This window comes from Crocodylus siamensis, chromosome 5, assembly GCF_052110815.1.
Source record: "Crocodylus siamensis isolate JL-2025a chromosome 5, ASM5211081v1, whole genome shotgun sequence".
NCBI classification, from domain to species: Eukaryota; Metazoa; Chordata; order Crocodylia; family Crocodylidae; genus Crocodylus; species Crocodylus siamensis.
Window position 1 is genome coordinate 148,200,181 of NC_143399.1, and position 27,865 is coordinate 148,228,045.

Below are 27,865 nucleotides of genomic sequence, written 5' to 3' on the forward strand. Positions count from 1 at the left end.
TACATTGTTAAAACTTGTATCTAGGATCTTCTAAAGTATAATACCTGGTATTTTCTGAACAGAACCTTCTGTTCCTTTCAGTTTGGGTCAAAGCTATACTGAAAAGTCAGTCTTCTCTAAGTACCAGTAAAAGTAATTTTTCTGTCTGCCTCTTAAAAAGAATCATCAACAAACTAGGTTTCCTTAGAAATACCCTGCTTCCTCAATGAAGATATGAAGGGTAGGATTGATTTTTATTGGAATTCTCCTATGGAGCCAATATGAGGGAAAGTCAATGGTTACCCAAGACTCCATCCCACAATTACTTCTCCTTCCTGCCAAGTTTACCCCTCCAGTTTTGGAAGGATTCAAAGATATTTGCACTACTTGACTTCTCTCCTAATTTAAGATTCCGAACAAACTATTGCTCCAAATGGACAAACGGGCTCGTTTATGTTGCTTACAAAAACAATTTCCCTTAACTCCAGTAGTACACAAGTCAGAGGGAATACAGGATCAGGCTCCCAGCAAGAGAACTTTGATAAGAAAATTATAAGTATGACTTACTTATAACAGTCAACTGGGAGACCCAAGGCAAGCAAGGGGATGGAGGGTATCTCTTTTAAAATCAACAATGTCAACATCCTTACTCTATTAAATAGCCAGCATGTGGGGACGGAAAGGAAGGAAAAGCCTGTATGTCCTGCTTATGTAGCTATAAAGGCCTACTATTTACTTTCATGTTGTGCTTTCAGCTGGGACTTCTACAACTGTAGTACATTAATTAAGTCCAAAGATTTATCAGTCCAAACAGAATACCATGAATAAATATTCAAAATTCATTTTGGTTGGGGGGGTGTTTCTCGTCACAAATCCTTAATATTTTGCTTTGGTTGAGTGTCCAAAAGTCTAATCGTGGAACACTTATTAAAGAGTTTTTTTTAAAACTTCAAGAACACTGAAGCAGGAAATTGTAAATGTATCCATTTCTTTTGAGACTGGGTTATAGGAGGAGACAATGAATCAAAGATAGAAGGCTTTATACTATTTCCATTTAAGTCCATAAGAATTTTTAATGAAAGCAGGAGTGGGCCAAATAGATGCCAGTTTACATACTCTGCAACCTCAGTGACCAAATGTATATTAAAAAGAATATATTAATTATGGTTTACACCATGTACTGCTTAGATACATACAAACTTACTTTGTTTTATGAGTCAAGTACATGTTACAGCTTTGCTAAGTTCTCATCCTAACAAGGCTGACTTCCTCTGAGAGCATGTCAAAAGTTTCCCAAACATTAATCTTCCTGTAGTCTCAGAAGTTACAGACTTTGTTAAAGACATATTCCCTAGCAGTTAATTTTCCAAGTTTTCTTGAAAAGGCAAACTTCTTCCTTCAGCTGAAGAGTCTCTATAGATGCTCAGAGTACTTTTTTTCCTTGTTCAAGAGAATAAATGGCAACTATAGTTGGGGCTGGATAAACAAGGTGCCTGTTGCATTTATTTTAGCAAGACTTTCTAAGGAAAGTATTCTTTTCTTCCTCTGAAGACTGTAGCAGACCTGTGAAACCTTTTTTTTTTTTCATGCAGCAGTGCATGCGTCTGAAATCCCAAATGAAAGTGACAGTGAGGTTTGGGCAGTCTTCATAAAGGCCTGTCAGTCATCGCTCATCTAGCACATGTGAGCATTCAAATTGCCACAGCTGATTTGCGCTCTTGTTACATGGACGTAAGAACAAATTTGCTTCAGGTTCACTCTGTACTGCTTCCATGCATTTACCAGAAAGGATGTGGATGATCATTCCACTCTGCATGAGGGGAGAAAAAAAAGAAAGAATGGAAAGAAAAAAAGGGAATTTCAAAATTGGTGATTTAAAAAGGGAATTTAAAAAATGGTGAGTTAAAAAAAAAAAATTGATTACTTAAAAAGCTCTAGGATTGGTCCTTAGAGGTGATAGGGACTCTTAATTCCTCCTGAGATCAATAAGAACTCTAGGGGCCTTTATACATATGGTATGGGAAGGGGAAGAGGGAGCAATTTAATTAGAGTGGCTCTGAAAGCCACTCTAAAGCACCTGGAGCGTCTGGGGAGTGGGGGGAGGTTGGGGGGGTTGTGGAAGGGGTGTGGGAGGGTTTGTAGATGGGGTTTGTGGATTGATTGTAGGGGGACTCATAGGGGAACTGTGGAGGTGTGGGTCTCCTCCCCACCCTCCCCCCATGATGCACAGCCCACCCCCCCACAGCATCAGCAGCCAGTAGCCAATGTCAGTCATTGCCCACTGCAGGCAGAGGCCCCTAGCAGCGCGCAGTGCCACCTGAGACCCAGGGACTATGTGTGGTGCACGGAGCCAGCCTGGCCCGTTGGCATACACCTTTGGGTAGGATTGGGCCAACTCCTGCCACCCCGCAAGGCTCCCAGCACTGTATGCAGGAGCCACACACCATTGGGCTGGGCCAGCTCCTGCCTCCACATCAAAAGTGCATGCCAGCAGACTGGGTTGGCTCTGTGCACCACATGTAGCTCCCGGGTCTCAAGCTGCCCCACGTGCCGCCAGGGCTTCTGTCTGCAGTGGGCCATAAGCGTGCTGAGGGCTGGCTGCTGCTGCAGGTGGCAGGGGGCTATGCCGTGGTGGAGGCAGGCGGGGAACCTACCTCTCCCTCACAGTCCTCCCCCCACCCCACAAAGTTCCCCCTGTTCCCACATCCCTGCTTACCAAGGCAGACCCTGGGTCCGACTGACTACTGCCAGCCTTGCCCTGCTTCTGTTTCCTCCAGCACTCTGAGGCAGTGTGCTGGAGTAGCAGGGCCATTCGGCAGGCATAGAGACACTTTGTCCAGGTGGTAGAGCAGGGGTGGGCAAAATGGCTGATCTGGTCAACAGCCAGACTCCATTTCCTAGCAACCCCTGCCCTCATGGCTTGGGCCAGTCACCATGGAGATTCCAGCTGCACCTGCAAGGAAAACTCAGGCTGGGGTTGCCATGGAGACCAGCCTGAGCCCTGGTGGCAGAGCAATGCAGGGGGCTCTTCTGGAGCCACTGGGAACTTGGGATGTGGGCAGCTTGCTTTGGAGCCAGGGCAGAGCCACAATCTGTAGCCTGCATGCTCTGGGCAGGGGCATGCAAGCAGGGGATTGCAGCTCTGCCCTGGCTCCTTGCAGCAGTGACAGTCTGGTCTGGAGTCAAGGCAGAGCTGAAATCCCCTGCCCAGCAAATGCAGGTTACAGATGACAGCTCTGTCTTCACTCTGGAGCAAGATGACCCCATCCCAAGAGCTCCCTGCTCTGCCACACGCACTGCCAGTGCAGCTCAGGCTGGTTTCCCTGGCAACCCCAGCCTGAGCTTTCCAGGTGCAGCTGGGGTCTCATGGCATGCCTCTTGCAGCATCTCAAACTGCTTTGAGACACCAGAAGCATGTGCTCACTCATGTAGATGCAGCTCCTATGACTGAAGTGATGATGGAGTAACTAGACATTTCCTGTACCGTCCAGGAGCCTTAAACTTTACCTGTCCTGCAGGAAGAATTCCACTGAATCATACTGAGTTTCTATAAAAAGAAAGACATCTATCTTGCAAGATGGGGTGAATTTTAAAATGCACTCAATTTCCCAAAGAGCAGAAGGGCTTCACACTTTCTGCATCTGCTCCCAGAATCTGGCCCTCTGAAGTCTCTCCCAACCTGCAAAGCAGAACCAGACTTTTCTCTGCTGCAAGGGTCTTTTGTGCCTGAAGAATTACAGAAGTTACTTTTGTAACCATTAATTGATGTATTCCAGAATGCTCTGTAAATGAAACAGCTTGGGCTTATACAACAAAAATCTAGGGCATGTGGATTAAGAGTATGCTGGCTTTGCTCCTTACTGGGTACATCTACATGTGCAATTAGTGTGAAGCAATAAACTCTGGAGTTTATTGCTCACAGGCATGCCATTTGAATGTGCACCTGGGAGCAGCCTCACCTGGCAGGAGGCCCTAGGCATCAGTCTGCCAACCCAGAGCTGCTCCCCCTTGGTTCAACATGCTACAGAGGGATTGGCTAGGACACAAGGGTGCTCCAGTGAAGGGCTAGCTGGCAGGCAGTCCCCATACTGAAGCACCCTCATTCCCCAGTGTGCCATGTCAGTATTTACATATGCAGGGCTGCAGATTAAAAAAAAAACAAACTCCACAGCAGGATATTACTTGTATTTATAAGTACTATCCTGATGCAGAGTTTTTTAGTTTGCTCCATCTTAATAGCCTTGCACATGTAGACACCAAGATATTTACTGCAGAGCTAATTAGTTTACTCTGAAGTAAACATCTTGTGCACACATGCTCACTCTTAACTACATTTGTACTGCATAGTTATTTTAAATGGGACAAATATCATCAGAATATCTTGGTTCCAATTGGGATTCAGTGAAAACTGAAAATTTCAGGTACCCGCTTCTATCCCCTTCTCTTCCTTTCTCCTCTCTTCCCCACCTCCACAATTTTTAGATTGTTTTCAGCTACCTGAGATTCATTTTAAAAAATCACTACCCACCTCCTGGACATCCCAGTGCTGTTGACTGTTTTCTGCTGCTTCTGTACAGTTTTGAAAGATCACTTTGTCATGTCTGATACCAAAGCAAAGCTGTGGAGCAGAACCAGACCGGATTTCCTTCATGCTGCTGTATTCAAAGTCCTAAAATATGAAGGATTTGTTTGCATGAATAAAGTTGAAGGACATTCCAATTCATTTTAGATGCTAGATCCAGAAATAATTTCCTGTCTTTGTTTATGAAGTAACTAAGAAAATAACAGAGACCCAATGAACTTGAGCTTGCAAACCAGTCTCCTTACAGGTAGTTCTTGCATAACAACCTCATCAAGACTATTTTTTTTCAGAAGAAAAGGTTTTAAGGTGTGGACTGAAATGTAAAATAGATCCAGAATATAACATTTCTGGGAAACACAGTATTTCTCCTGTTTAAAAATAAAATATGCTTTCGGTGGAGGGACTTTCACAACTTAAGTCAACAGTGTGGTTAAAGGTATGATGGCAGCTTGTGCAGACATATGCAAGCTAACTTTAAGCTAACTAATTCAGGTGCAGAAAGGTGCAAGCTAGCTGTAAGCTAACTGATTCAGGTGCATATATCTACAGTGCAGAGCAAAACAACCCACAGACGTCAGGAAGCTTATAAGGAGTGGAAACTTGGACAAATAATTAGGGAAGAATATAAGAGCATTGCTCAGGCATGCAGGGGTAAAGTCAGGAAGGCCAAAGCACAATTGGAGACACCACAAGCATGTGCTTGGGATATGAAGGGTAACAAGAAGACTTTCTACAATTATGTCAGTAGCAAGAGGAGGATCAGGGAAAGTGTGGGTCCCTTACTGAATGAGGGAGGCAACCTTGTGACAGAAGATGCAGAAAAGGCTCAAGTGCTCAATACCTCTTTTGCCTCAGCTTCACAGGCAAGGTCAGCTCCCAGACTACTGTACCAGGCAGCACAGCTTGGGGGAGAGGTGAGCAGCCATCAGTGGTAAAAGAACAGGTTAGGGACTATTTAGAAAAGCTGGATATATACAAGTCCATGAGGCTGGACAGGATGTACCCAAGGGTGCTGAGGGAGTTGGCTGATGTGATTGCAGAGCCATTGACCATCATCTTTGAAAACTAATGGTGATCAGGAGAAGTCCTGGATGATTGGAAAAGGGCAAACATAGTGCCCATAGTTAAGAAAGGGAAAAAGGAGGATCCAGGGAACTACAGATCAGTCAGCCTCACCTCAGTCCCTGGAAAAATCATGGAGCAGATCCTCAAGGAATCGATTTTTAAGCACTTGGAAGAGAAAAAGTAATTAGGAACAGTCAGCATGGATTCACCAGGGGCAAGTCATGCCTGACCAACCTGATTGTCTTCTGTGATGAGATGACTGGCTCTGTGGATGCAGGGAGACTGGTGCATGTGGTGTACCTTGATTTTAGCAAGGCTTTTGATATGGTCTCCCACAGCATTCTTACAGGCAAGCTAAGGAAGTATGAGCTGGATGAATGGACTGTGAGGTGGATAGAAAACTGGCTGGAGTATCGGGCTCAGAGATACTCTGAGTAATCAATGGCTTGTTGTCTAGTTGGCAGCCAGTAGCAAGTGGAGTGCCCCAGGAGTAGATCCTGGGGCTGGTTTTGTTCAATGTCTTCATCAATGACCTAGAAGATTGCATAGCATGCACCCTCATCAAGTTTGCAGATGACACCAAGCTGGGGGGAGTAGTAGATACACTGGAGGGTAGGGCTAGGATTCAGAGTGACCTAGACAAATTGGAGGATTGGGCCAAAAGAAATCGCATGAGGTTCAACAAGGACAAATACAAAGTCCTACACTTAAGGTGGAACAATCCTGTGCACAAGTACCAGGTGGGGGCTGACTGGCTGGGCAGCAGCGCTGCAGAAAAGGACGTGGGCATTACAGTGGACAATAAACTAAATATAAGCCAGCAATGTGTCCTTATTGCCATGAAGGCTAATGGCATACTGGGCTGCCTTGGTAGGTGTGTTGCCAGAAAGTCAAGGGAAGTGATTATTCCCCTCTATTCAGCACTGGTGAGGCCACATCTTAAGTACTGTGTTCAGTTTTGAGCCCCCCACTACAGAAAGAATGTGGACAAATTAGAGAGAGTCCAGTAGAGGGCAACAAAAATGGTTCAGGGGCTGGGGGACAAGACTTATGAGGAAAGACTGAGGGAACTAGGCTTAGTTAGTCTAGAGAAGAGGAGACAGAGGGGACTTAGTAGCTTTCAATCACCTGAAGGAAGGTTTGAAAGAGGATGGAGCTAGACTGTTCTCAGTGGTGGCAGATGACAGAACAAGGAGTAATGGTCCCAAGTTGCAGCAAGGGAATGTTTAGGTTAGATATTAGGAATAATTTTCTCACTAAGAGGGTAGTAAAACACTGGAACAGGCTACCCAGAGAGGTGGTCGAAGCTCCATTCTTGGAGGTTTTCAAAACCTGGCTAGACAAAGCTTTGGCTGGAACGATCTAGTTGTGGATGGTCCTGCTTTGAGCAGGGCGTTGGACTATATGACCTTGTGAGGTCCATTTCCAACCCTAACTTTCTATGATTCTATCATAAAACTCGTGAAATCAGTTTGTTTTATTGTAGAGGGGATGCATTTGTGCTCTAAACATCCTAGTCCTTCCCTTCCCCACATACTATTTAATTTAATTTGAATTTAATAATTATGAATACCTTGAAACTCATAGGCCTTATCCTCAAAGCTAGTGATTAGCCTCATTCCAATTAGGTTTTGTCTGAAAGTTTCAAGCAAGAGATTAATTTAAAACAGGGGTGGGAAAAATGGCAGATCCAGGCCAGTTGCCAGACTCAAATTCTTAGCAGTGCCTGCCTGTGTGGCTGGGGCCAGTTTCCATGGAGACCCCAGGAGCAGCCAGACTATGATAGCAGGGCCAGGATTTCCATGGAGACTGGCCCCAGCACTGCTGACAGGGCACAGGGCTGCTCCAGGGCCAGGGTGGGATCTTGCAGTGGTGACAGTATGGTCTGGAGCTGAGGCAGAGCCATGATCTACTGCCTGCACATCCCTGCCTTGGGCATGCAGGCTGCAGATCGTGGTTCTGCTCTGGCTTTGGACCACAGTGTTACTGCCACAAGATCCCAGCCCAGCTCCGAAGTAGCACCCTGCCCTGCAGCACACCCTACCAGCAGGGGCAAAACTAGGGGGGGGGCTATGGCCACCCCAAAATTCACCATAGCCCCCCATAGCCACCCCTCCCAGCAGTGCCACTGCCATCACTGCTGCCTGCCCTGCACAGGTGGTGGCAGCTGAGCCTGCCCCATTCCCACCTGCAGCACAGCTCTTCACCGTCGATGGTGCCGCTGCTGCCTGCCAGTGCTGCTGGGGCTGGTCTCCACAGAAACCTCAGCCGCACACTATGGTAGCACAGTTGGTGCTGGCCCCAGCTCCGCGGGCAGGGACTGCTGAGAAATGGAGTACCCTGCTGGCCAGATCCGACTTGCAGACCAGACTTTGCCCACCCCTGATTTAAAAGTTCATGGGATGAAAAAACTGTTTCTGAATGAATCAGGAGGCAAACTTTGCAAACCAATCAGGATTAAAATATTTGTGTGGACAATGTAAAGATCAAGTCTTACATTTGTTCATTCCAGACTTCTCTTACCTTTAATGGGAAATCTGGATCTACGAGCCACGTAGCATTGAAGGTTAATTGTCTAATATTAATCCAGACCTCAGTATTGTGATTTACCTCTGACAAAGTAAAGACCTGGTTTTTAGCATTATCTAACATGGCTTTTATTTTTGCACTATATTTTGGACAAAAACAATTTCACCGTATTTTCAGTCATTCCAATTTATAAAACATATATCCAAATATCTATCTGCCCTAAATTGTACATATGACTAATTTGAGGTGAAAATGGAACCCAGATAGTAAACATCTGTTACTGACAATAAACTGACTTGTTGGTTAACCATGTTATATTTTACATATTAGATTCACCTATGGGGAATTTTTTTAAAAGAATGGAGAGTAGGAGGGTATTAAGTAGTTACGGTGTTGCTTGTATTTGCACTAAACAAAGATCACTTAGTCATAAGTCACTTGAATGAATGAATATTTTAACACAGCATTGTAATTTATTTTGAATTATAGTACTGTAAAGGAGTGTGCTAAATAAATATTTCATTTAGTATACCTAAAATGTAATTTTTATGCTTCATTTTGAAAGCTTGAAGACGGGAGGAATCATGGGGACCATTAAAATCTTGACATTTACCATTTGCAGTAATAAAGCATGCTGCAGTATTTTTTTAACCCATTTACTTCCATTTCTCATTCCTGGCTCTATATCTGATTATCCATACAGGATAAACAAATACTGTTCAAGCAAATATCACAGAACAGTAGTATGGTGAACCTCAAGAGTTTAATGGTATCCAGCGAGAAAAGCTGATTCCCAAATGGGAAAGACAACTGTGACACAATCAACAAGATGTACTGTGATAGCAATTCAGCTCTTTAGCATTTAGTTCTTGAATCAAGAAGGCACATACGCTTTAAGCATAAGCACATACTGAAAGTGCACAAACACTCCCATTAAAGTCAGTAGGACTCCTCCCATACTTAAAAAGTTTAAATACCATCCTAAATCTTGGCCTTACATATATTTTAAATAAGCAATACCTGGTTAGTAGCATCAGTACAAGGAGACAGTTCAACAGGACCTTCTGATACACCCCCTCTGGATCTGTAATCTGCACAGAAGCCAATACCAGTATTGTGCAGCTGTGAATAAATATTTATACTGATATAAAGTACTATCTATCAGTTAAAAATAAAATATCTTTCAATTTACTTTTATAGGATTGCAGTCTTTTTATTACCTCTTTGTAAGTTTTAATTTACAAATTAGCAATAAGAATTCTTTCTCTTATAGACACAATCAAACATTCTTGGCACACAGGGCCAACTGGAACCTTGATGCAGGTGGAGTTACACCAGAGATCAGTTTGATCTAATGATATTTAGTAAGATTAGAGACATTCACTTCTGGTTTAGAATTACTAGGCCTCACTGAATTTTTTGTGTCAAAACATTTTTTAAACTAGGTTTTGACTAGATGAAGAGTTTTGTGGTAAGTTTTTGTATTCCTTCTAAACCTCTAAAATGTTTGCTTGGTTGGAGGAAGCATGATTTTATGAACAGGGCACTGAACAGGTACTTGGGAGGTCTGGGTTCAATTCCTGATTGGGAGCCCGACTTTATTTCACCCTGATGTTTTTTTTTCCTCTCCAATTTTTAGTTGGTGTTGCCTAGATACCATATTTTCTCACATACCAAATGCCCCCAAATAAGACACACGCCTTGTTCTTTGGAAACAACAACAAGGCTACGTCCTAGCCCCTGGCAAGGGCACTAGGAAAACTGTTACTTCTTTACTGTAACTGGTTCCTGTAAGTAATGACGAGTTCTTTCTATACCACAGACCTCATCAACATACTGCATACAGCAGCTCGGTGGCTCTTCAGCCAAAAGCTACTGCCTCACCAGCAGCTGAAAGAGGTTTAGCACTGGACTTCACCTATGCTGCCTGCTGATTCAGTCATTTTAGTACAGTGTCCCTGCTTCTATTCTAGCAAAGAAAAATCAGCTTCCTCGCTTAATACATGCACCTCCAGTTTGGGAGGACTGATTGTGGAGAAGGAAGGTGTGTGCGGTATGCTAGTAAATATGTTATTAAGATCTTCAGGGCAACGTTGGTTTTATCATATGCTTGTGTAGTGCCAGGTGCAGTGGGTTTTCTAACAAATACAGTACCACAATTATTAATAATAATAAACTTCCTCCTACCTTGCCAGAGAATTTTGGTCTGTCCTTTGGCAAGTGAAGTTCAGGGTACACATTTAATATAAACCAGTGAAAATCTCTACAGCCCAACCTCTTTTGCAGCTGAAGGCTCTCATTGCAGTCTGGTTTCTCCACCTCAAATGAGAAAGCAAAGGACAAGGGAAAAGATATTGAACAAAGCTAGAAGAGAGAGACTAACCAGAGAGGCTCAGTTCTGACAATCCATATACACTGCATGTTGCAATTAATACATGTCTCTCACATGGTGACTCCCTCCTGTAAATTTATTCCACAGTAGCAGTTAGTTTAGTGATACAGGGAAAATAAATATTTTGCAGAGATGACTTGGTGTGGGAATTAAGGTCTTTATTCCAAAGCCAAGTGAATTTTCTTGCAAAATTGGTATTTTTTTACATTCAAGTTTGTAACATGAACATACATCACCCTCTACTCAATCCCATTTCAAAATTTTAGAGGAGAGAGAAAAAAAAGCCATGGCTTTGCAATGTGTGGAACAGTTACATATCTAGGCTCTGGCAGATCCAGCAGCTCCATTTCATTCCTTCTGAGAGCTACAACTCATGTGACAGCTAATCTCAACTGTAGCTGTTTCTCATAGTGGATTTGCTTCATCAGTGTTGGCCCTGGTCTCAATGCAACAACTATTGACTAACTGAAAAGAATCAGCTTCTCTCAGGCCCATAATTTGAGCAAATTCCAATAAGCCATAAAAACAAGATGAGTGTACAATTAATCTGAGGGTTTTGTAAAAATGAACTGCCCTGCTTAAATTTACTGGGACCTAAAAAGCTGATGTCATCAAATATCATTGTGTCTTGTTAATGACAGTTGACATTTGGTGCTGGATGCAGGACATCCAAATCATCTGAGATGAAACTCCTTTCACTTTTACATTGAATTAAACAACAAAAAAACCCCAACAGGATAAAAATGAAAATATGGAGCTTTATTAATCCATAGTTATGTTCACACTGTAGATATACCAAGCACAAAACAATTCAGACCATGAAAAAAAGTATACATCTAAACTGGGGTTCAGTTTTTTATCACCAAGTCAATGCCATCGAGATTTTTCAGTGGCCAGCAGGTGGCCCTGTTCATCCTTTTAGCACAACAAAACCCTGAATAGTAAGTGTATCATGATGACTGCAAGTAATTGGTAGTGCTTCAAACTGTTTAGTGCCTATATCTATTAAACTACATCATGCTGCATTGGCATGAGAGCATGGGATATAGAAGGAATGTAACAAGGAAAGGGACGTTCTGGGTTATGGTAGATTGAGTATAAATAGTATAAAAATAGCATAGTTGAGGGTGCTTCATAGTATATAATTTCAGTATCCTGCACAGAATCAACTTTATGGCAAAGATTCAGGTACTTTCAGCAAATAGCCAGCAATATTGAAGGCCGGAGAGTTTATTAGTTCAAGGTAAAGTTAGGACCAAGCTAACAAAAAGCACCTTCAGTTGATTATGTTAAATGGTTTAAGGAAGCGGCCATTCATCTTTGGGGACCTGAAATCACATTTTCCTCTCTGTTTGCACTGCTGCAGCATCTTTGAATCAGGGAACCTGCATGGGACTTAATGAAAGGAAAGTCTGAGCAATGGGGTTTAACTCCTGTTACAGGGAAAAGAAGCAACGACTCTGTTGACAAGTGAGAATCAGAGTGAAATAAAATGTTCGGGTCTCAGGTTCATGGGAGAATCCTGGTGGAGAGTGTTCACATGATGCTCAGGACTGCAATAACTGGGAGATACCCGATTAGGACTGAACACCAGTGCAAAAACTGTGGGGAAATGTAGATAGTGCTTACTCATACCCTGCTTACCTCTCATATTGTCATCAGACATTTGATTAAGGAGTGACAGGAGAATGTTTCTGATATAATAAAAGTTATTGGAGCCAAAGAAATAGGCCTAGCAGCAGTATTGTCAACAATGGTGCAGCTTAGATTGCAAACCCCCTAAAATATAAGATTATATATATGATCTAGTTCAATCCCACTGTTGTATTCAATCTGTCCCCAACTAAACTGTGGTTCTAGTGCAGACTGAACCAGTCTGGGAAGAACATTGAATTCTGATACTTTAGCTAATGTGACCCTCTCTAGCAAGTATTTAATTATTTTTTAAGGCTGATTCTTCTAATGAAAATCTAACTTGTATTGGTTGGTTGGGATGTCTGTATTTTTTATATCCTGACTTTTCTGTTACCTTCCTGTGTGCTTCACCGTAGTCTTGTGAGTTTATTTGCAGCTGTTTCTGGACATCCATGAACTAAGCAGGGAGTCAACTTTACTGTGAACATTATATCTCAGTGATTGCTTTCCTAATCCTGATGTATTCTGTGTCTATTTCTCTGCTGACAAAACACTGGAAATGTAAATATGATACATGGGCTTCTAACAAAGCAGCAGGAATCTGCTAAAAAGAAAAACTCACAACTGTTCTTCCCTCTCCTTCTCAGTCACAAGAAGGATTTTCTTTTCTCTCCCTTACTGAGAGATGAGCCATCATTTATGCCTTTACCTTGCTGATTAAGGATGCCAGTGTGTTATGCTTGTAGAAGTTCTCTCTAAAAGAACCCAGCCAAGTCTCTGCTATTCGGATTTTGTTCCTCATCATGACTTCTTCATAGGGAAATGCAGGTGGGATGTGATTTCGATAGACATGCCCCACTCGTGAGCACGGAAGGATTTCTACAGAACCACCACAGAGCCAGGCCTGCAGTACAGATAAAGACAGAAATTGGTTTTAGCATCATTTATCTTCTAAATAATTAATCACTTTCAGCAGCACTGAGCGCAAGGTATAAGTAACTTAGTGCAAAAAAGTTAAGTAGTCACTGAAATCAGTAAAACATTATTCTGGCAAGTTGCTAAAAATCTAGATATCTATCCCAAGCTCCAGTGCTCAGTTTATGCGCATCCTACAAAAGCAAATTTCTTTTTCTCCAATCCTTTTTCCTTTTTGCTCCAATATTTTATCTGGTTTAGCAGCAGGACAGGAACAGTATTCTTAAGCAACAGTGTGAGCAAATGTAAAGGGTATATAGAAAATTATTACCAAAAGCCCTTATCAATTTACTTTATCTAACAGCCATGTTAATATGAAAGAGAAGGAGAAAGAAGTCTGCTCTCCCAGTACATCTGTGAAGACTGCAAAGGAAGGAGAACATACAGACAAGTTAGGCTATGACATTTGTGCTCAAAAGCAGTGTTTGGGATGCTTCGGGCTGCAGTTGAATAACTAGTATGTGGCACTTGCATATGGATATGCACTTGAGCACCTATGGTCTCACCTGTGGTCTGTTGCTGCTAACTGACCATATTATAATGCTGGTGTAAATGGAGAGGCTGCCACAAAACTCAATGCATTCACTTACATTAGCACTGAATTTAGCACAAAGTTCGCCTCTCCCTGCATTCCGCTCATGTGGGGCTTTTGGCCCGCTGATATGTCCTCCACAGGAGGTCTATATTGAGCAGATTCTTTTTGGTGTTGGGTGGTGGAACCGGAGCGTGCTCCATCCACTCCATGCATTGACCTGGTATTCCAGTGCTTCCAGGACCGGTGCAAAAAAAAAAAAAAAGGATTTCTTTTTCTGTTTCCCTGAGCCATAATAGAGTCTATAGTATTCGTGTCTTACAGTCTTCAGAACTTTCTCATGGGAGATATTCAGTATCCAGGACCTTGTTTAATAGGAACAGCTTGAAGTATTGACATTTCTATTCTTGAAGAAATAAATAAATATGCTGCTTTTGCTGAAGTGTATGTAGAGGGAAGTTTAGCAACTTTCAGAAGGTGGTAAAATCTCTGTCCTGTCCTCAGGGGCTAAATACAGGCATTCGGCAGCATTAGGGTGAAGTTAAATTGATTCAAAATGGCTGTCTGATAGCAGGTAAGTCAGGATGAGAGTGGGGAGGGGCGCTAGTCAGGGAGTTGGGGGTCTAGCAGGCTGGAAGGGATTGAGGGTCCTTTGGAGGATGGAGGGGGAGGCACAACCTGTGGGTGGGGTTGGGGGGGCAGACACAACCTGTGTGTGGGATTTGGCACAGACATGACCCACATGAGGTAGGGGGGAAGGCATGACCTGCAAATGGGGTGGGAGGGCTGGCACAATCCACAAGGGGTGGAGAGGGCAGGCACAACCTGTAAGTGAGGTAAGAGGGGACAGGCACAACCCATAGGTGGGGTAAGGAGGGAAGGCATGACCTGCAAGGGCTGGATGGGGCAGGAGTGACCCACAGGTGGAGTTGAGGGGGGGCAGATGCGACCCACAGGTGGGGTGGGGGGTACAGGCACAACCCATGAGGTGTGGGCGTGCAGGTGCAGCCCGCAGGTTGGGTAGAGGGGAAGACACATCTCACAAGGGACAAAGGGGACAGGCACGACTGGTGGATGGTGTGGGGTGGGATGTCTCCGCATAAGTGAGCCTATAGCCCCATCCCTTCTGGCCCCTCCCTGCTGAGACTTACTTGCTAAAAGAAGTGGCTGCACCCAGAGCAGCTTGTGGGATGAGGGTTGAGATGGCTGGCTAATCGGGTGGGAGGGGGCAAAAAATATTCCGGTGGGGGGGAAGCAGGGTGAAAAGAGCAGTCCTGAGACTTTTTCAGCCCAGGCTGGGTTTTCCCAGCCCTGGAGCTGTGCAGCGGAAGTGGAAAGAAGTTCCACGCACCAGTTTGACCTAAATCAAATGATTCTGACTACATCAATTCAGGTTTCTCTTAAAGCAGTTTCTGCAATTTTTAGATCAGTTTATGTGCATAGAACTTCTTTTCTCTTGCAGGGTTAGACTGATTGCTGGTCACTGAGACTGGGTCTGTAAGTGTAAGGCCAGCACTGGGATGAGCCAGGTTTAAATTTGGTGGCCATTTTGAACTCAATTTAACCTCCCCAAATGTATGTACTTACATAGGCAGGCCATGATAGGCAATGTGGTTTTGTTTTAATGAGGTAATGCTTCTTTCTTAGCATTTCTGGATGTTGTCACTTGATTCTACTGGATCAAGGAACTTTGGAGGTAGAATACTTTTGAAAGGAGAAATTTCTGGGCACCACATGTGCTTTTATAGATAGCTGTTATTTTTCATAGTTGCTTATGGGCCTTTAGATTCTGTGCTCTTAAAACACACACGCACACAATAGATACACTTGTTGACATTTCACTCTTACCCTTATAGATAATTCTAGGTTTTCTGCCCCCCATAGGGTCATGTCAGAATCATAAGCTCCAATATTCCGGAAGTAATGTCGGTCCATTGCCACAACTCCACCTGGTACCACAGGACTTCTAGAAAGAGCACAGTTTAACAGTGAATCTTGATATGGTTTAATATAATGAGATAAATAGAGGATGAGATTCACTCTTGTCCGTTAAAAATGATGCATGAACCTGTGTTGTTGCTGCTGGGTAGGGTTGGGGGAGTTTTAAAACTGCAATTGTACTCATAAGGCATTTGTATCTGCACGTGCCTGTGCATTGCTTGGCAGTCACTGAGCAGTTGCAGGTTTTGAGGCTTTATAATGAATCATTTTCCTGTTGGGAGAGATGGGGCTTAGGGTATTTCCTACTCCTAGCACAGTTTATTTAATTAACAAATGTATATGATGCCTGTTTACTTTCACGGAAGGTGGCCAAAACAGTGCACAGACATTTCCATTGGTAGAACACCCTGGTAAAAAAACTGTTATGTAAAGGCTTGCAGAGAAGAGGTGTCTTTCTTCTCTCTGACCCTTGTGTTCCCAGCATACTCTCTGTTTTCGCATCCTGTCTCAGTCTTCCCACATAGAAGTCCTTTAGCTTGCAGTCAGTGCTGAGAAATTGGGATGCACTCAATATTGTATCGGCCAAACTGCTAATTCACTGAAGACTGCTGCTCCTTGGATCCTGGGTTCAAATTACACTTTTAATCTTGGGGGGGCTGCAAAAAAAAAAAAGGGCTGCCCATCACAATGCCCTAACAAATTCAGAGACCCCCCAGGTTATGATTTTCAAATCTTATGTGGGGTGGGGGAGGGGGCTCTCATTTCTTATGTGGGGCTTAGCCTCTGTGAGCTCCTTCATAATTCAAACCCTGCTTGGATCTCTCAAAAGCTGACTTCCTCTCCTCCTTCACTGCCTCTCCTTCCAGGGTTCCTCAGCCCTCTGTGACCTCCTGTTTATTAGTGTCTATAATGCTCTCAGTCCCTCTCTATCTCCCTGCTCACCCCTTACTTGTGTCACTGATGCTGTTGCTGAACTTCCTCACTCTATTTTTGCCCAGTCTGCGCCTCTTTTGCTATTGTAAACTCTGTGCTGCTACTCCCCTGCCCAGGTTCAACACAGCATTCTGCTCTTCTCCTCTTGTTCCTGTGCCACTGACTGCTCCCTGGCAAATTTCTGTCACTCCATGGGCTTCCTCTGCTGTCCTTCCCCAGCAACTTCTACATGTTCTTCCACTCCATGTGAAATCTTATTCCCGAGCTACTCCATCAAGTCACTGCCCCCATTTGAATCCCCCCTGTAGAACCACGTCTTCCATGTCAAGGCATGCAAACCAACTTTTTATTTCTCTTATTGATCATGTGATCCAATTGCTCACATATACAGTGGAGAGGACTATTGACACTGAAACTGAGGATTGTTACGAGAGAAAGTAGGGGGAGCTGAATCATTGAGTGAGGGCCAGGAGAGGGAAATTTAATAGGTTATTTACACATACATGCACAGGCAGAAATGGCAAATGGGTGTGTAAGGAACAAGATGAGTTTACTGTCACCCTAGTCACTCTGTATGTTTCATCCTGCCACCCATATCTTGTATTATTTGGAATAATGCCTATGCCTTTATCTCTAGAAAGCACTTACCAAACTAGATGCCACTGCAGTTTAGTAATAATATTAATAAATTAAAATGTAATGATCCTGTAATCTCAATATAAACTGATAAACCTATCCCCTCAAAAATAATTAGCCAAAAAGTTCATGTAATCCTGTCTCTTAGCAGCTAGCTGGCAGATGTGCTAGACCATGGTGCCAAGGTGACAGTAAGCATAGTGGCTAATGAACTGTTACCTGATGGGGCTGATGGGAGACTGGCGTACCTTCTCTTCATGCTCTGGCAGCGACTCCCAGTGGAAATCTAATTTCCAATCAAAAACACCTCGTCGCAGGTCCACAGAGTGATAATACTGAAATGTCTTCCAGTCTATGACATCAAGGATGGGAGAGATGATTCGATTTCTGAAAAGAATTTTTTTTCTTTTAAAGGTTAAGTTAGGGATCAAGCTGACAGTGTACAAGTAAACCTTTTGTTTTGGAGTTTAATCATACACAGTGCCAAGCACTCCTGTGGAGTGCTGAGTGGCCACAATTCTACTGCTGATGGGAGTTGAGGCTGTTTCGCATGTTGGAAAATTGAGCTTATAGTGAGTAAACTGGAACATATCAATCATAGTCATTTCAACATTATCCAAGACCTTACTTCAGGTGCGCCATCAAAATGTACCCTCCTACTTTATATACTGCACTGCCACCTACAAGCTCCAATCCTGAATTGTTCAAACAGGGAACAAAATGATAATCCCCTGTAGTTGCTCTGAATCTTCAAAACCAGCTGACAGTCTGATCAATATTCTGCCTTCTGATATGCATCAATAAAGGGTCAAATTCTGTTTTAACAACTTTGCACCCTTAATGGTGTCAACAGGGTTGCACAACAGGTGCGACAAAGAGCAGACTTAATCTTGCAGAGTGGAATTTAGGAGGAGTATTTTACTTTTCATTTTCTACCAAGAGGTTGTTGGGAGACAGCTGTTTTTTTATCTGTGTTCAAATTGAAAACACAAGTGTATAATATATAGTATTCTTATCCTTATTCTATGTTACAGTGGTTGCATATAGTCTTGGTTTCTAACCCCCAGTAAAATTTGGACATACTTGAATAGAACTATTCTTTAATTTCAGAAACTTCATGATGTTTAACAATATACTGTATGTCATCCTGAAATAACTGGTACATAGGAATAGAACAAACACAAAAGGTATGAACCCTGTCTTAGTTTCCTAATGTATCACATTTGGAAATAATCTTTACAGGGCCTGTTTACATAGCAAAACTTATTCTGGAAGAAAGCTGAAATAACTATTGTGGATTAAACTACACCTGACAATGTCACTCTTACGGAGGGAGTCCACATAGAGAGTTATTATGAGATATCTGTTACATAATTACTCCCTGTGTACATAAACCCTGAGAGAAGAAACTGACCCTTTTCTGTAGAAATCAGAATGTTTTGCATAAGAAACTTCAAGTGCCTCCTCTTTCAAAGATTTATGTCTCAAGAGATCAGTCTTGAGAGAGAGAGAGGATTTCAACATACTGCAGCCAATAGGGGAGGGCCATCACAGAAGTCTTCAAGAATCAGGTTTTTTTTGCTTTGGCTTGGCACTAAAAGAAAAACAGGTGCCAGCTGTGAAAGCTGGCAACTTTGTGTGATGGTTATATGACCTGGGCATATTTTCCCTGCAGTTTTAAAATCACCATAGTAATGGTTTGCAATGAAAGTGGGCAGGGACTTGGTCCTTTGTTTATCACAGCTGTCACTCCATAAGAAAGGATTTTAAAAACATGCAGAGAAAAGCTAGCCATTGATCTTCAGTTGTTAGAGGGGAATTGAAGAGTACAGTTAAAACTTCTCACTTTCTCCCTTGTTCCACTGTAAGAGGCAGCTGATGTGTTAGATGCAGGTCAGCTTAAACCAAATAGGAGGAAATACCTTCACACAGGACTAAATCAGCCCATGAGACTCATTATTACAGGGGTTCCTGGAGACAGGGACAACATTTATAAACAGGTTAAATTCTTGTATGGCCAATTATAACATTAGTAATTGAACATATTAAGTCATAGCAGCTCTCTGCCATGCTTCAGATATCAATCAGCTGCAACAGGGTTAACGAGGGGCAAGGGCTCAGGGCTCATTTATTCTGAAACAATAGCATAATACTATATATATGTCAAACACCTATCACATAAAGGAATCCCAAACCTGATGGCAGTTTTGGAATCCTACCATTCTCATTTGAACCCATCATCCCCAATGATATCCTGAGAGATTTCTCTGTATTCATAACAGCAGCATCCAATTTGCACCAAAACAGACGGGTTTTCCAATAAAAGCCAAATGCAACCTTTTTCTCTGACTGTGAACACCAAGGAAAGGTATGGGAGAGAGGCAGGAGATGTTACCAGTTTCTTCAGGAAGGTGCTAAAATTGAAGAGAACATGCTCATGGATTTGCTTGGTTTTTGACTGGCTGAACCCGGTGTTTCTTTGCTTTATTACTGAGGAAAAGCCAGATGAAAATTAAAAATAAAAGAGATTCTCTATGACCAAAAATTCAAAACCTGGAAAACATCACAAAGTCAATATAACTATAATATCCATGGCAAGCAACAACACAAGTTACTTCCAGGGTACATCCAGTACCTTTCAGCGTACATACCTCAAATCTTATAGCTGCCTGCTCAAAAATATGATGGATGATTATACTTTAAGCCAGACTTTCTAGAAGTCATTTTACTGCTCCTGGATAAACACACTCCAGTTTATTGCCTATAGTCTATGATATTTTATGCAGATAAAATTGATAGCTTGACTGCTGGGATGAAGTTTATTTTACAGCAAGATGTCATTGTCTCTAGAGTGATACAAATTAGGACAAGGAGTTATGTAGAGAGTTATTTATATTAAGAAAATTTTGACTCTGAGGGCCAGGTTTTGGCTAACACTTGTGTAAATCCAGAATAACTAAAACAAATGCAGTAAGAGAGAGTCTGGAATCACTCTTGAATAACTGATAAAATTCTGGATCTGAGGTTGTGATGTTCTCCCATTAACTTAAATCTTATCTTTTTTTCTGAATTTGTTTCTTACATTGCTAATATCACAGCTCAAACTTTCAACAGTAGTTTTTACTTCCTGGGCTTGCTCACATGACCGTAAGCACTACAGCCATCAGTGTTTGTTGGAATCTAGTTCATGCATTATGTTGTTTGTTTCTCTTTACTATATTGTGTCTGTTCTTTTGGGGTGCCTATACACATGTGAGGGGCTGCTCTGATGCCCTGTAATTACAGCATGTTGGAGCAGACTCAATGACTTGCTAATTAACGCGTTTCAGCCAGCCACATCTCATATATCAAGGTTCAGACATTTCAAAATGGCAACAGGGGCACTTTAACTAAAACTCATTTGACGAGCTTTAGCTAAAACACCCCTGCCACCATTTTTAAGCATGGGGACACCGATACACAAAATACTGTGGAGACTTTAATTAGAGTGGCTCTCAAACCTGCTTTAATTAAAGCCCCCCCCCCCCCCCCCCCGGTAATGTGTAAAAACACCTTGATGTTTTGGAAGCAATCTCTGCCCCACATGGAATGGGCTTAGCAAATCAGGAAACCAGAAGCAAAGCCAGGTAGCCAGTCTAAACATATATGCCCTGTATCCCCCCCCCGGGTCCTGAACGTTTTTCACTTTCAGAGTTCTGTGGCCACTTTCTCTTAGCATACATTTTAAACACTGGAAGGACTGATATAAAAGTAACCCAAGAAAGTTTAAATAAAGTATTTTTTGCTTAAGCAATGCATACAAAGTTTAACAAGGAAAATAGTTGCTTATGCCATATTCTTCTTTGCCTTATCTTCTAGTGAAAAAAAAAGGCAAATGGAATCTGTTTTTACAAATGAATTGTATTAAAAAAAAATTCCCCACATCTTACATGTCTTTTAGGATCACAGAAGCTAGTTCCCAGCTGGTGTAACTTTGCATTGCTCTGGTGAAACCAATGGAGCTAAGCTAATGTGGAAGTGAGGATTTGTATGATAGAACTTCAGGTTGTTAGAGACTCCTTCTGATCACATGTAAAGGAATTCTAGCAGCTTACATTCAGTACTTGATAGCCTATTTTTCTTTTAATCAAATGTTGCCTTATCTTTTTGGGGGCATAAAGGTGTCCTTTCTAAAACATCTGTTTTCTACATGTTCATGATGGATTTAATACTTGTGTGGTTATAAATCCAAATTTTCAGCAGAAGGTAATTGAAAGTTGGAAGAGGTTACTTGTAATTCCTTTTGTCCTTAACTTGGTAACTGGCAGAAAGTCAGTAACCTCTCGGCACTTTGAAATGAAACACTCACACTGGCAAACAACTGCTAATTTTACTCTGCGGAGTCCAAAGAAAGAAAAAAACAGGAAACTCAAATACAACTGGCAGCAATGCTTTTTGAACCATCTGACTTCAGTATTATTAATTTGTGAATATTTCAAATACTTGGAGAGCACAAGATCTGCAGAAGGTTACAATTCCGTGAAAAAAAACAAACCCAAATGCACATAATTTCCTGTTTGGGGATTTCTGAACCAAATACAGTTGCAAATTAAATATCTTCCCATGACCCTTTACAGGAGTTCTGAACATTGTGTTCTTTTCTTTTAACAAAATGAGTAATAGGACAAAAAGGAAGAGTTAATTGACTCATCTGCTTTTAAGTGTTATATAGACTACTTTCAAAAGAGCCTTGAATTGATTTATATTGTACATTGCTGGGAAGGGAACAGATTGTTTAAATAAGAAAGAGTAATGAAAACAAACATTAAAATGTTACTGTTTCCTTTGTACCCTTTCATGGTAGGTTCTATCCTGCAATAGTGGGATGAGTCAGGAATTCAGACAATATTTGAGCCTAGGCCCAAAGTTTGGGCAAGTACTGAGGGCTCAAGCCTGCTTCTGGGCTTCTCCTGAGCATATTGCATTTCAAGTGAAATTGTCTTGCAGGCTTGAAGTCCTAAATAAAATATTCCTACCAAAAGCTTTACATTAGACAGGGTTGGTAGGATTAGAAGGAAAATGCACTAATCAAAAAATGTCAAAGCCATGGTGTAATGAAGCACTTAAGCATGGGCTTAATTTCAAACATGTGACTAGTTCCTTTAAGTGGAGGTAACATTTAGGAGCTTGAAGTTAAACATAAACTTAAGCTCTTTGCTAGATAGTGTCCTAAATGAAGACAGCTGAACCCAAATGTTTTTTTTTTATTGGGATGGTTGCAACCCACTTAATTTGCAGGAGGTTACTAAATTAAGGACAAGGCTCCCAGTTAATTGCTATGGCTTTTACTTTAAAAGATGCTGTGTCTCCACTCACCTGGAGCATAGCCACAGTCTCCATAGCTGATTGGAAAAACAGTGCTGTTTCAAATGAAAGGCACATCAGACAGCTAGAATACCTCTGTGGTCTCAGTCAGCCATCTGCACCTGAGGCTACTTACACTGGTTTCTCTGATGGATGTTTTGTCAATAAGTGACTTCTCCAAGTGTATCTGTTCATATAACATCAGCACTGAGCAGCAGTCTTATGTCAACACATTTTAAAGATTATCAACACAGGCTGGATTCAAACTAACAATCTTAGAAGCAAAGAGGGTGTAGTGAATGTTATCAATAGCATAATCTAGTTAGTTCTCTGATTTCAGATTAAGGTGCACAGAATACAAACAAATCAGCATGGCTAAAAATAAGAACAAAACCCATAGAAGACCAAAGGCAGAATGTTTACTGTCTTTGTATGAAGAATTAACGTATATCTGAGCATTGCAAACCGTATAGTTAGCTCAAAGATCCCAGTTCTTCTTGGTGATGCATCCCCTTCTAATAGGAATATAAACTCCTTGTATAATATCCAAAGGGGTATTTACCTGTCACTGGCCAGTCTGGCCAACAGGGGTTCTAACCAGCCTTTGTGACACTCACAGTGGGAGTCCATGAAGATCAGCACATCCCCTGTGGCCCGGGCAGCTCCCAACATACGACCCTGGATGACTCCTAGCCTCTTGTTGCTCCTGATCAATTTTACGCCATCCAGTTTAGAGATGTATTCACTCAGGGCTGACTTCAGGTGTCCTGCAAAAAATATAATGGTCACATAGATTTTAGCTCTGTTTGGAACAGTCAGGCTGTTACTGTCCTCCCCTAAAAGCCCTACTCGATCAGTTTGTGGTAGATCACATCATCAGCTTGTTGGTAAGATGGTTTGGGACAAACCTTGCATTTATCTTACCCAGCAGTGCAACAGAGGGAAGGGAGCAGAACATCATTCTCCATTCATCTACAGTCAATCAAACATTTCTGGATTGCAATTCTGGGTATGGAGGAGGGGGGAACAGAGATTGCATTCAAGACACATGCCTGCATTCTTATTGTATGAAAACTAAACTTGTAGCCATGTTTTTATCTTTTGGGCTCTGCTGGTTGTTACACAGATTTTTTTCCCTTCCTGCCATGGGCGACTGGTACTTCCCAAGCTGGTGAGGACTAGATCACCAACTGTGGAGGGGAGGTGGTCCCCTAGTGGCCAATTGCTGAACCCAAAATCACCAGCAGCAAAACTGGAGGTGCATTTCCATCAGCGCTTCTGGTTTTGCAGCTGGCTTTTCCAGGGGGTGCACGGCCAATGTCAGGGGGTGCACATGCACCCCCTACATGTCTCCAATGCTTCCTGCTGCTATACCCCCTCCCCATTCCCACCCCCTTTCTTCAGAAGCATTGGGTGCTGGCTGTAGCCAAGGTTGGGGATTTTCACTGGGATGTGCCAGTTAACCTGAATATAGAAAGACTATATTCAGCTAGTCTTTCTATAGCTAGCACTGGTTGCATCTAGTGTGTTGCCTGGGTTAAAATAAATGTTCAACTCAAGGTCTTTTTTTCTGTGTGTCTGTGTACTGTAATTTGATTGACTAGATGTACCCGCATCTGCTCAAATCCAAAAAGAGAATATTTCCACGTATTTTACTGATTTGGTGGAAAATAGAAAAGCCCAACTTCTACTAAAATCAACTCCACTAAGTGTCTGGTTTGTCCCCTGATTTTGACTATATATTTCTTAAACCACAGATCACAGGGACTTCTTACAGCTTGGCACCATACCCAAAAAATTTTGCGTATGAGGACCCCCAAAGGAGCTCTTCATTTCTGACCTGACTCTCCCTCTGGCCCCCAAATAAGCTTATCACCTTTAAAAACAAACACTGCCAGTGTTCAGAGGCAGTCATCAAATGCTAAAGAAAACCAAACATCAGCAGATTCAGCTGTCATAGCTATGATCTGAAAGGAATAACAGGGCAGAAATGATGACCTTTCAAATGCAAAGGAAAGAAACATATATAGATAAATCAGACAGCAGGAGATTTCTTTGGTTCAGTTCTGGAAGCCTCCTCTACAAATGCCCAGAATATGAGGTAAAAGAAACTTTACAAGCAAGAAAGAGAGCAAGAGAGATTGCTAGTAGCTTGTGAAGAACTCTCACCTCAATTCCTATAGGTTAATGCCCGAAATATTTTTGAGGCAAAAGAAACACTTGGAAATGTTTCATATCTAGAAGTAGAACAGAGTTGCAGTTTCTACTGACAAAGCTATCTGGAAATCTCAAAGTTAAAGGGAAATGTCTCCACAATACCCACAACAGAGCTGATGTCATAAGGACCACTTTTGTAAGATGCTGAGCAATTTCTATGAGAAGCTGAATCACCTCATCTCCCACTGTTCCTCGTGACAACTGAAAGCACTGAACACCTTGCGGGATATTCAGCAACACACAGGGTCAGGTTCAGAGGGAATCCCTCCCTACAGGTGTTCACAGAAGACAACTGGTCCAAGAGCCTGTGATTGCTTCAGCAATGTAGAGCTTTCCTCTCAACGTTACAGCCAAGGTCCAAGTCTGCAAATCATCATAATGAGTCTGATCCAGTGAAATGCTTAAGATTTGTGTACCGTGACCTCATTTTAAATGAAAAGCTCTAGAATTTTTGGAAATGACAAGGAAAAAATAGATAGTTCAGATTTAGCAGGTAAATTTTAGGGCAGGAAAAGTAAAATTTGTCAAGTTCAGCTCTATATGTTGCTTGCTCTAGTAGAGTGTTTCAAGTTCTAATCTCCCACCCTCAGTTCATGCAGGAATACAGGTTCCTTCAAACAGCTTTAAATACAGAGCTTAGAGGGAGAAAAAAAATAAGAAGTTACCTCGTTGGCTGAGGTCATCGACAAGGATGATCTCCTTGAGAGAGGCCTGTGGGGCTGTGTCTTTAACACTGTGCACAGTTCTCAGGAGGGTAGACCACGCTTCATCATGGAAGCAGATGATAACACTAGCTGTAGGAAGATTGGGACCATGCTCCTGCTGCAGACACCTGGGTTAGACAGAATGGAAGAGGCACACTGTGTAGGTTCCACAGTGGCTTCTTTCTTCTTAGCATTTCTCTGAGAATAAAAGTCAGAATTTACTCTTAAATTGATGGTCACTGATGTCACTCGTGATTGTTGCTCAATATGCAGTGATACAAATAGCATTTAAGATATCTAATGAATGGAGTAGAGCAGGGTTCTCCAACTTCTAAGCACCCAGGGGCCACACAATGCAGGCTACATCCGTAGGGGTAGCATACCATGCAGGCAGCACTAGTGAGCCTCAGGCCCTCCAGGCTGCATACTGTATGGTTTGTCCTCCTGCTGCCAGCACATCCTCCCATTACACTGCACAGAGGCAGATGACCTCTTGGTGCTGCACTGCACCTGCAGATGTCCTGGCCTCACCCTCATGTCCCCAGCTACAAATTTCCTTGCTGCATCAGGTGGTGCAGGTGATCAGGGCTGCAGGCTCCAGCCTGGAAGTGGAAGCCAGAGGAGGGTGGGGGAATCTGGAAATCTCAGCTGTTTTTCAGCTGAAGTGAAGGAGGGAGGGTGTTGGAGCTCAGGGCCTGCAAATTAACCCCTTGTGGGCTCGTGTAGTTCATGGACCTTTAGTTGGACAGGCCTGGAGTAAAAAACAAAGTGAAAATATTATGAAGCCATTATATATATGCCAATGCTTTACCCTCATCTTGAATACTGTCTGGTTCTGGCCACCCTGCCTCAGAAAGGCAGACCTGAAAGGAGCTGAGATAAGTAACATAAAGGATTGGGTGAGATAAGTAACATAAAGGATTGGGAGCATGTAAAGCAATGCTAAAGGGATTGGAGTGTCTCGCTGAGGGATTAGGCAAATAAGGGAGGACATGGAAGAGCCATGCAAATTAATGAATGAATGATACAGAGAAAGTTAATGAATAGGACACAGCAGACCAGTCAGGTGCTCCTATTTTTCACAGACAAAAACAAGGGAACAAACAGCTGAAGGAACTGGAAAACAAGAACTTATTAAACTTATTCATGAATTACTTATATGTATGCATATAATAGGCCTGTGGAACAAATTTCATTGGATATTATTGAAACCAAGAGCTTATTAGGATTCAAAAGAGATTAATGTTTTTATAAATAATGAAAACAAATATAGTTGCATGAAGCAGCATATATTTTCCTGAAAAGGATGTATGCTCTCATGCTTCAGGCCTGAGCTAATCACTGATGGATGGGACATCCTTAATGGGCAGGTTAGTTCTTAACTACTCGGTATAGGATTTCTTGTTCTTTCCTTTACTGGCACTGGTTACCATTAGGAACAGGGCATCTAAGTAGATGCATCACTGTTTTGATTGGATATTGTAATGCTTATAATTGTCACAGACAGCAGCCCTTATTCTTTTGACAGCAGTGAGAGTCTTGCCATTGATAGCAATTAGACTAGGACTTCATTCATGGAATTTATTTCCATTACATTTAATAGCTGTTGTGTGGCTAAAGGGGTTATGTCTTCATGCAACTCAGGATATGCTGGGATCACAAATGATTTTAGGAGCTCTTGTGAGACTTTGGTTTGAGAGATATAACTAGCAGTCCACATTTCCAATGAGTTCAGTGGATGCACAGACAATAGTGTTCTTTGCACACAAGCTGGCTTTGGTTAGTAAGCAGATGATTTCACACACAGTCTGGAAGCACAGTTGTCCAACATGAATGCAGGTTTTACAAACACTTTTTACAGGCATGAAATTCACTTATGCATCTGTCTCTCACGAGTATAAAAAATTGTCCTGTGTTCAATTTTCCAGGTAGACTTCATTTATTTTGCCCTGATAATTTAATTTGTAATAGGAAAAAACTCTCGATGGATATGCTACAGCTTTAAATAATGATCCTGTGGAAATTATGTAGTTCTAGCACCTTATGTGCTGCTTTAGTAACAAGGCTAGTCATTGGGCCAAATGCATCTGGGGAGTGATTTCATTAAAGGCAGTGGAATGAATTTGGCTCAGCTTTGTTTAATTATCTTTGTGCTGTCATGTAAGGGTATAGACGAACAAGTTGCAGTGAGTTGAAAGGCTGCATGGACTTACTGGATGTCAGCTGTTCTGGAGTAACTGTACATGTGCCTGCTTTTAACCTGCAGTTTACGAAAACTAAACGTCTTTCACTGAGGGCCAAGTTGCTGAAGTTTAGCTCTCACAGTTACGTTGGAACTGCTGATGTGCAGTACGTTCCTGCCTGCTTTTAACTCTATAATTTGTGCATTTATCCTTATCCCA

General features: G+C 42.2%; 1 protein-coding gene and 1 pseudogene across 4 annotated transcripts in view; one reads left to right on the forward strand and one right to left on the reverse strand.

Moving 5' to 3' along the window:
• Positions 1–26: 26 nt before the first annotated feature.
• The window catches only part of GALNT15 (polypeptide N-acetylgalactosaminyltransferase 15), a 36,824-nt gene continuing 8,985 nt past the window's right edge, over positions 27–27,865 (reverse strand). The window contains exons 2-11 of one of the 4 annotated variants that reach the window (XR_016442239.1): positions 25,425–25,591; positions 23,105–23,309; positions 17,419–17,586; positions 15,538–15,655; positions 12,892–13,086; positions 10,343–10,474; positions 9,176–9,277; positions 4,508–4,648; positions 3,487–3,658; positions 1,721–1,789 (exon numbers count right to left, since the gene is read on the reverse strand). Coding sequence is in view for 2 of the 4 variants with exons in the window: in XM_090046598.1 (XP_089902724.1) it covers positions 1,643–1,789; positions 4,508–4,648; positions 9,176–9,277; positions 10,343–10,474; positions 12,892–13,086; positions 15,538–15,655; positions 17,419–17,586; positions 23,105–23,309; positions 25,425–25,591 (1,375 nt within the window). In the remaining 2 variants the exon portion in view is untranslated. Of the gene's footprint in view, positions 1,790–3,486; positions 3,659–4,507; positions 4,649–9,175; positions 9,278–10,342; positions 10,475–12,891; positions 13,087–15,537; positions 15,656–17,418; positions 17,587–23,104; positions 23,310–25,424; positions 25,592–27,865 lie in introns of all 4 variants that reach the window. The other 3 variants (XM_090046599.1, XM_090046598.1, XR_016442240.1) reach the window with 3 other exon arrangements.
• LOC149864717 (U2 spliceosomal RNA) lies at positions 13,779–13,946 on the forward strand (annotated as a pseudogene).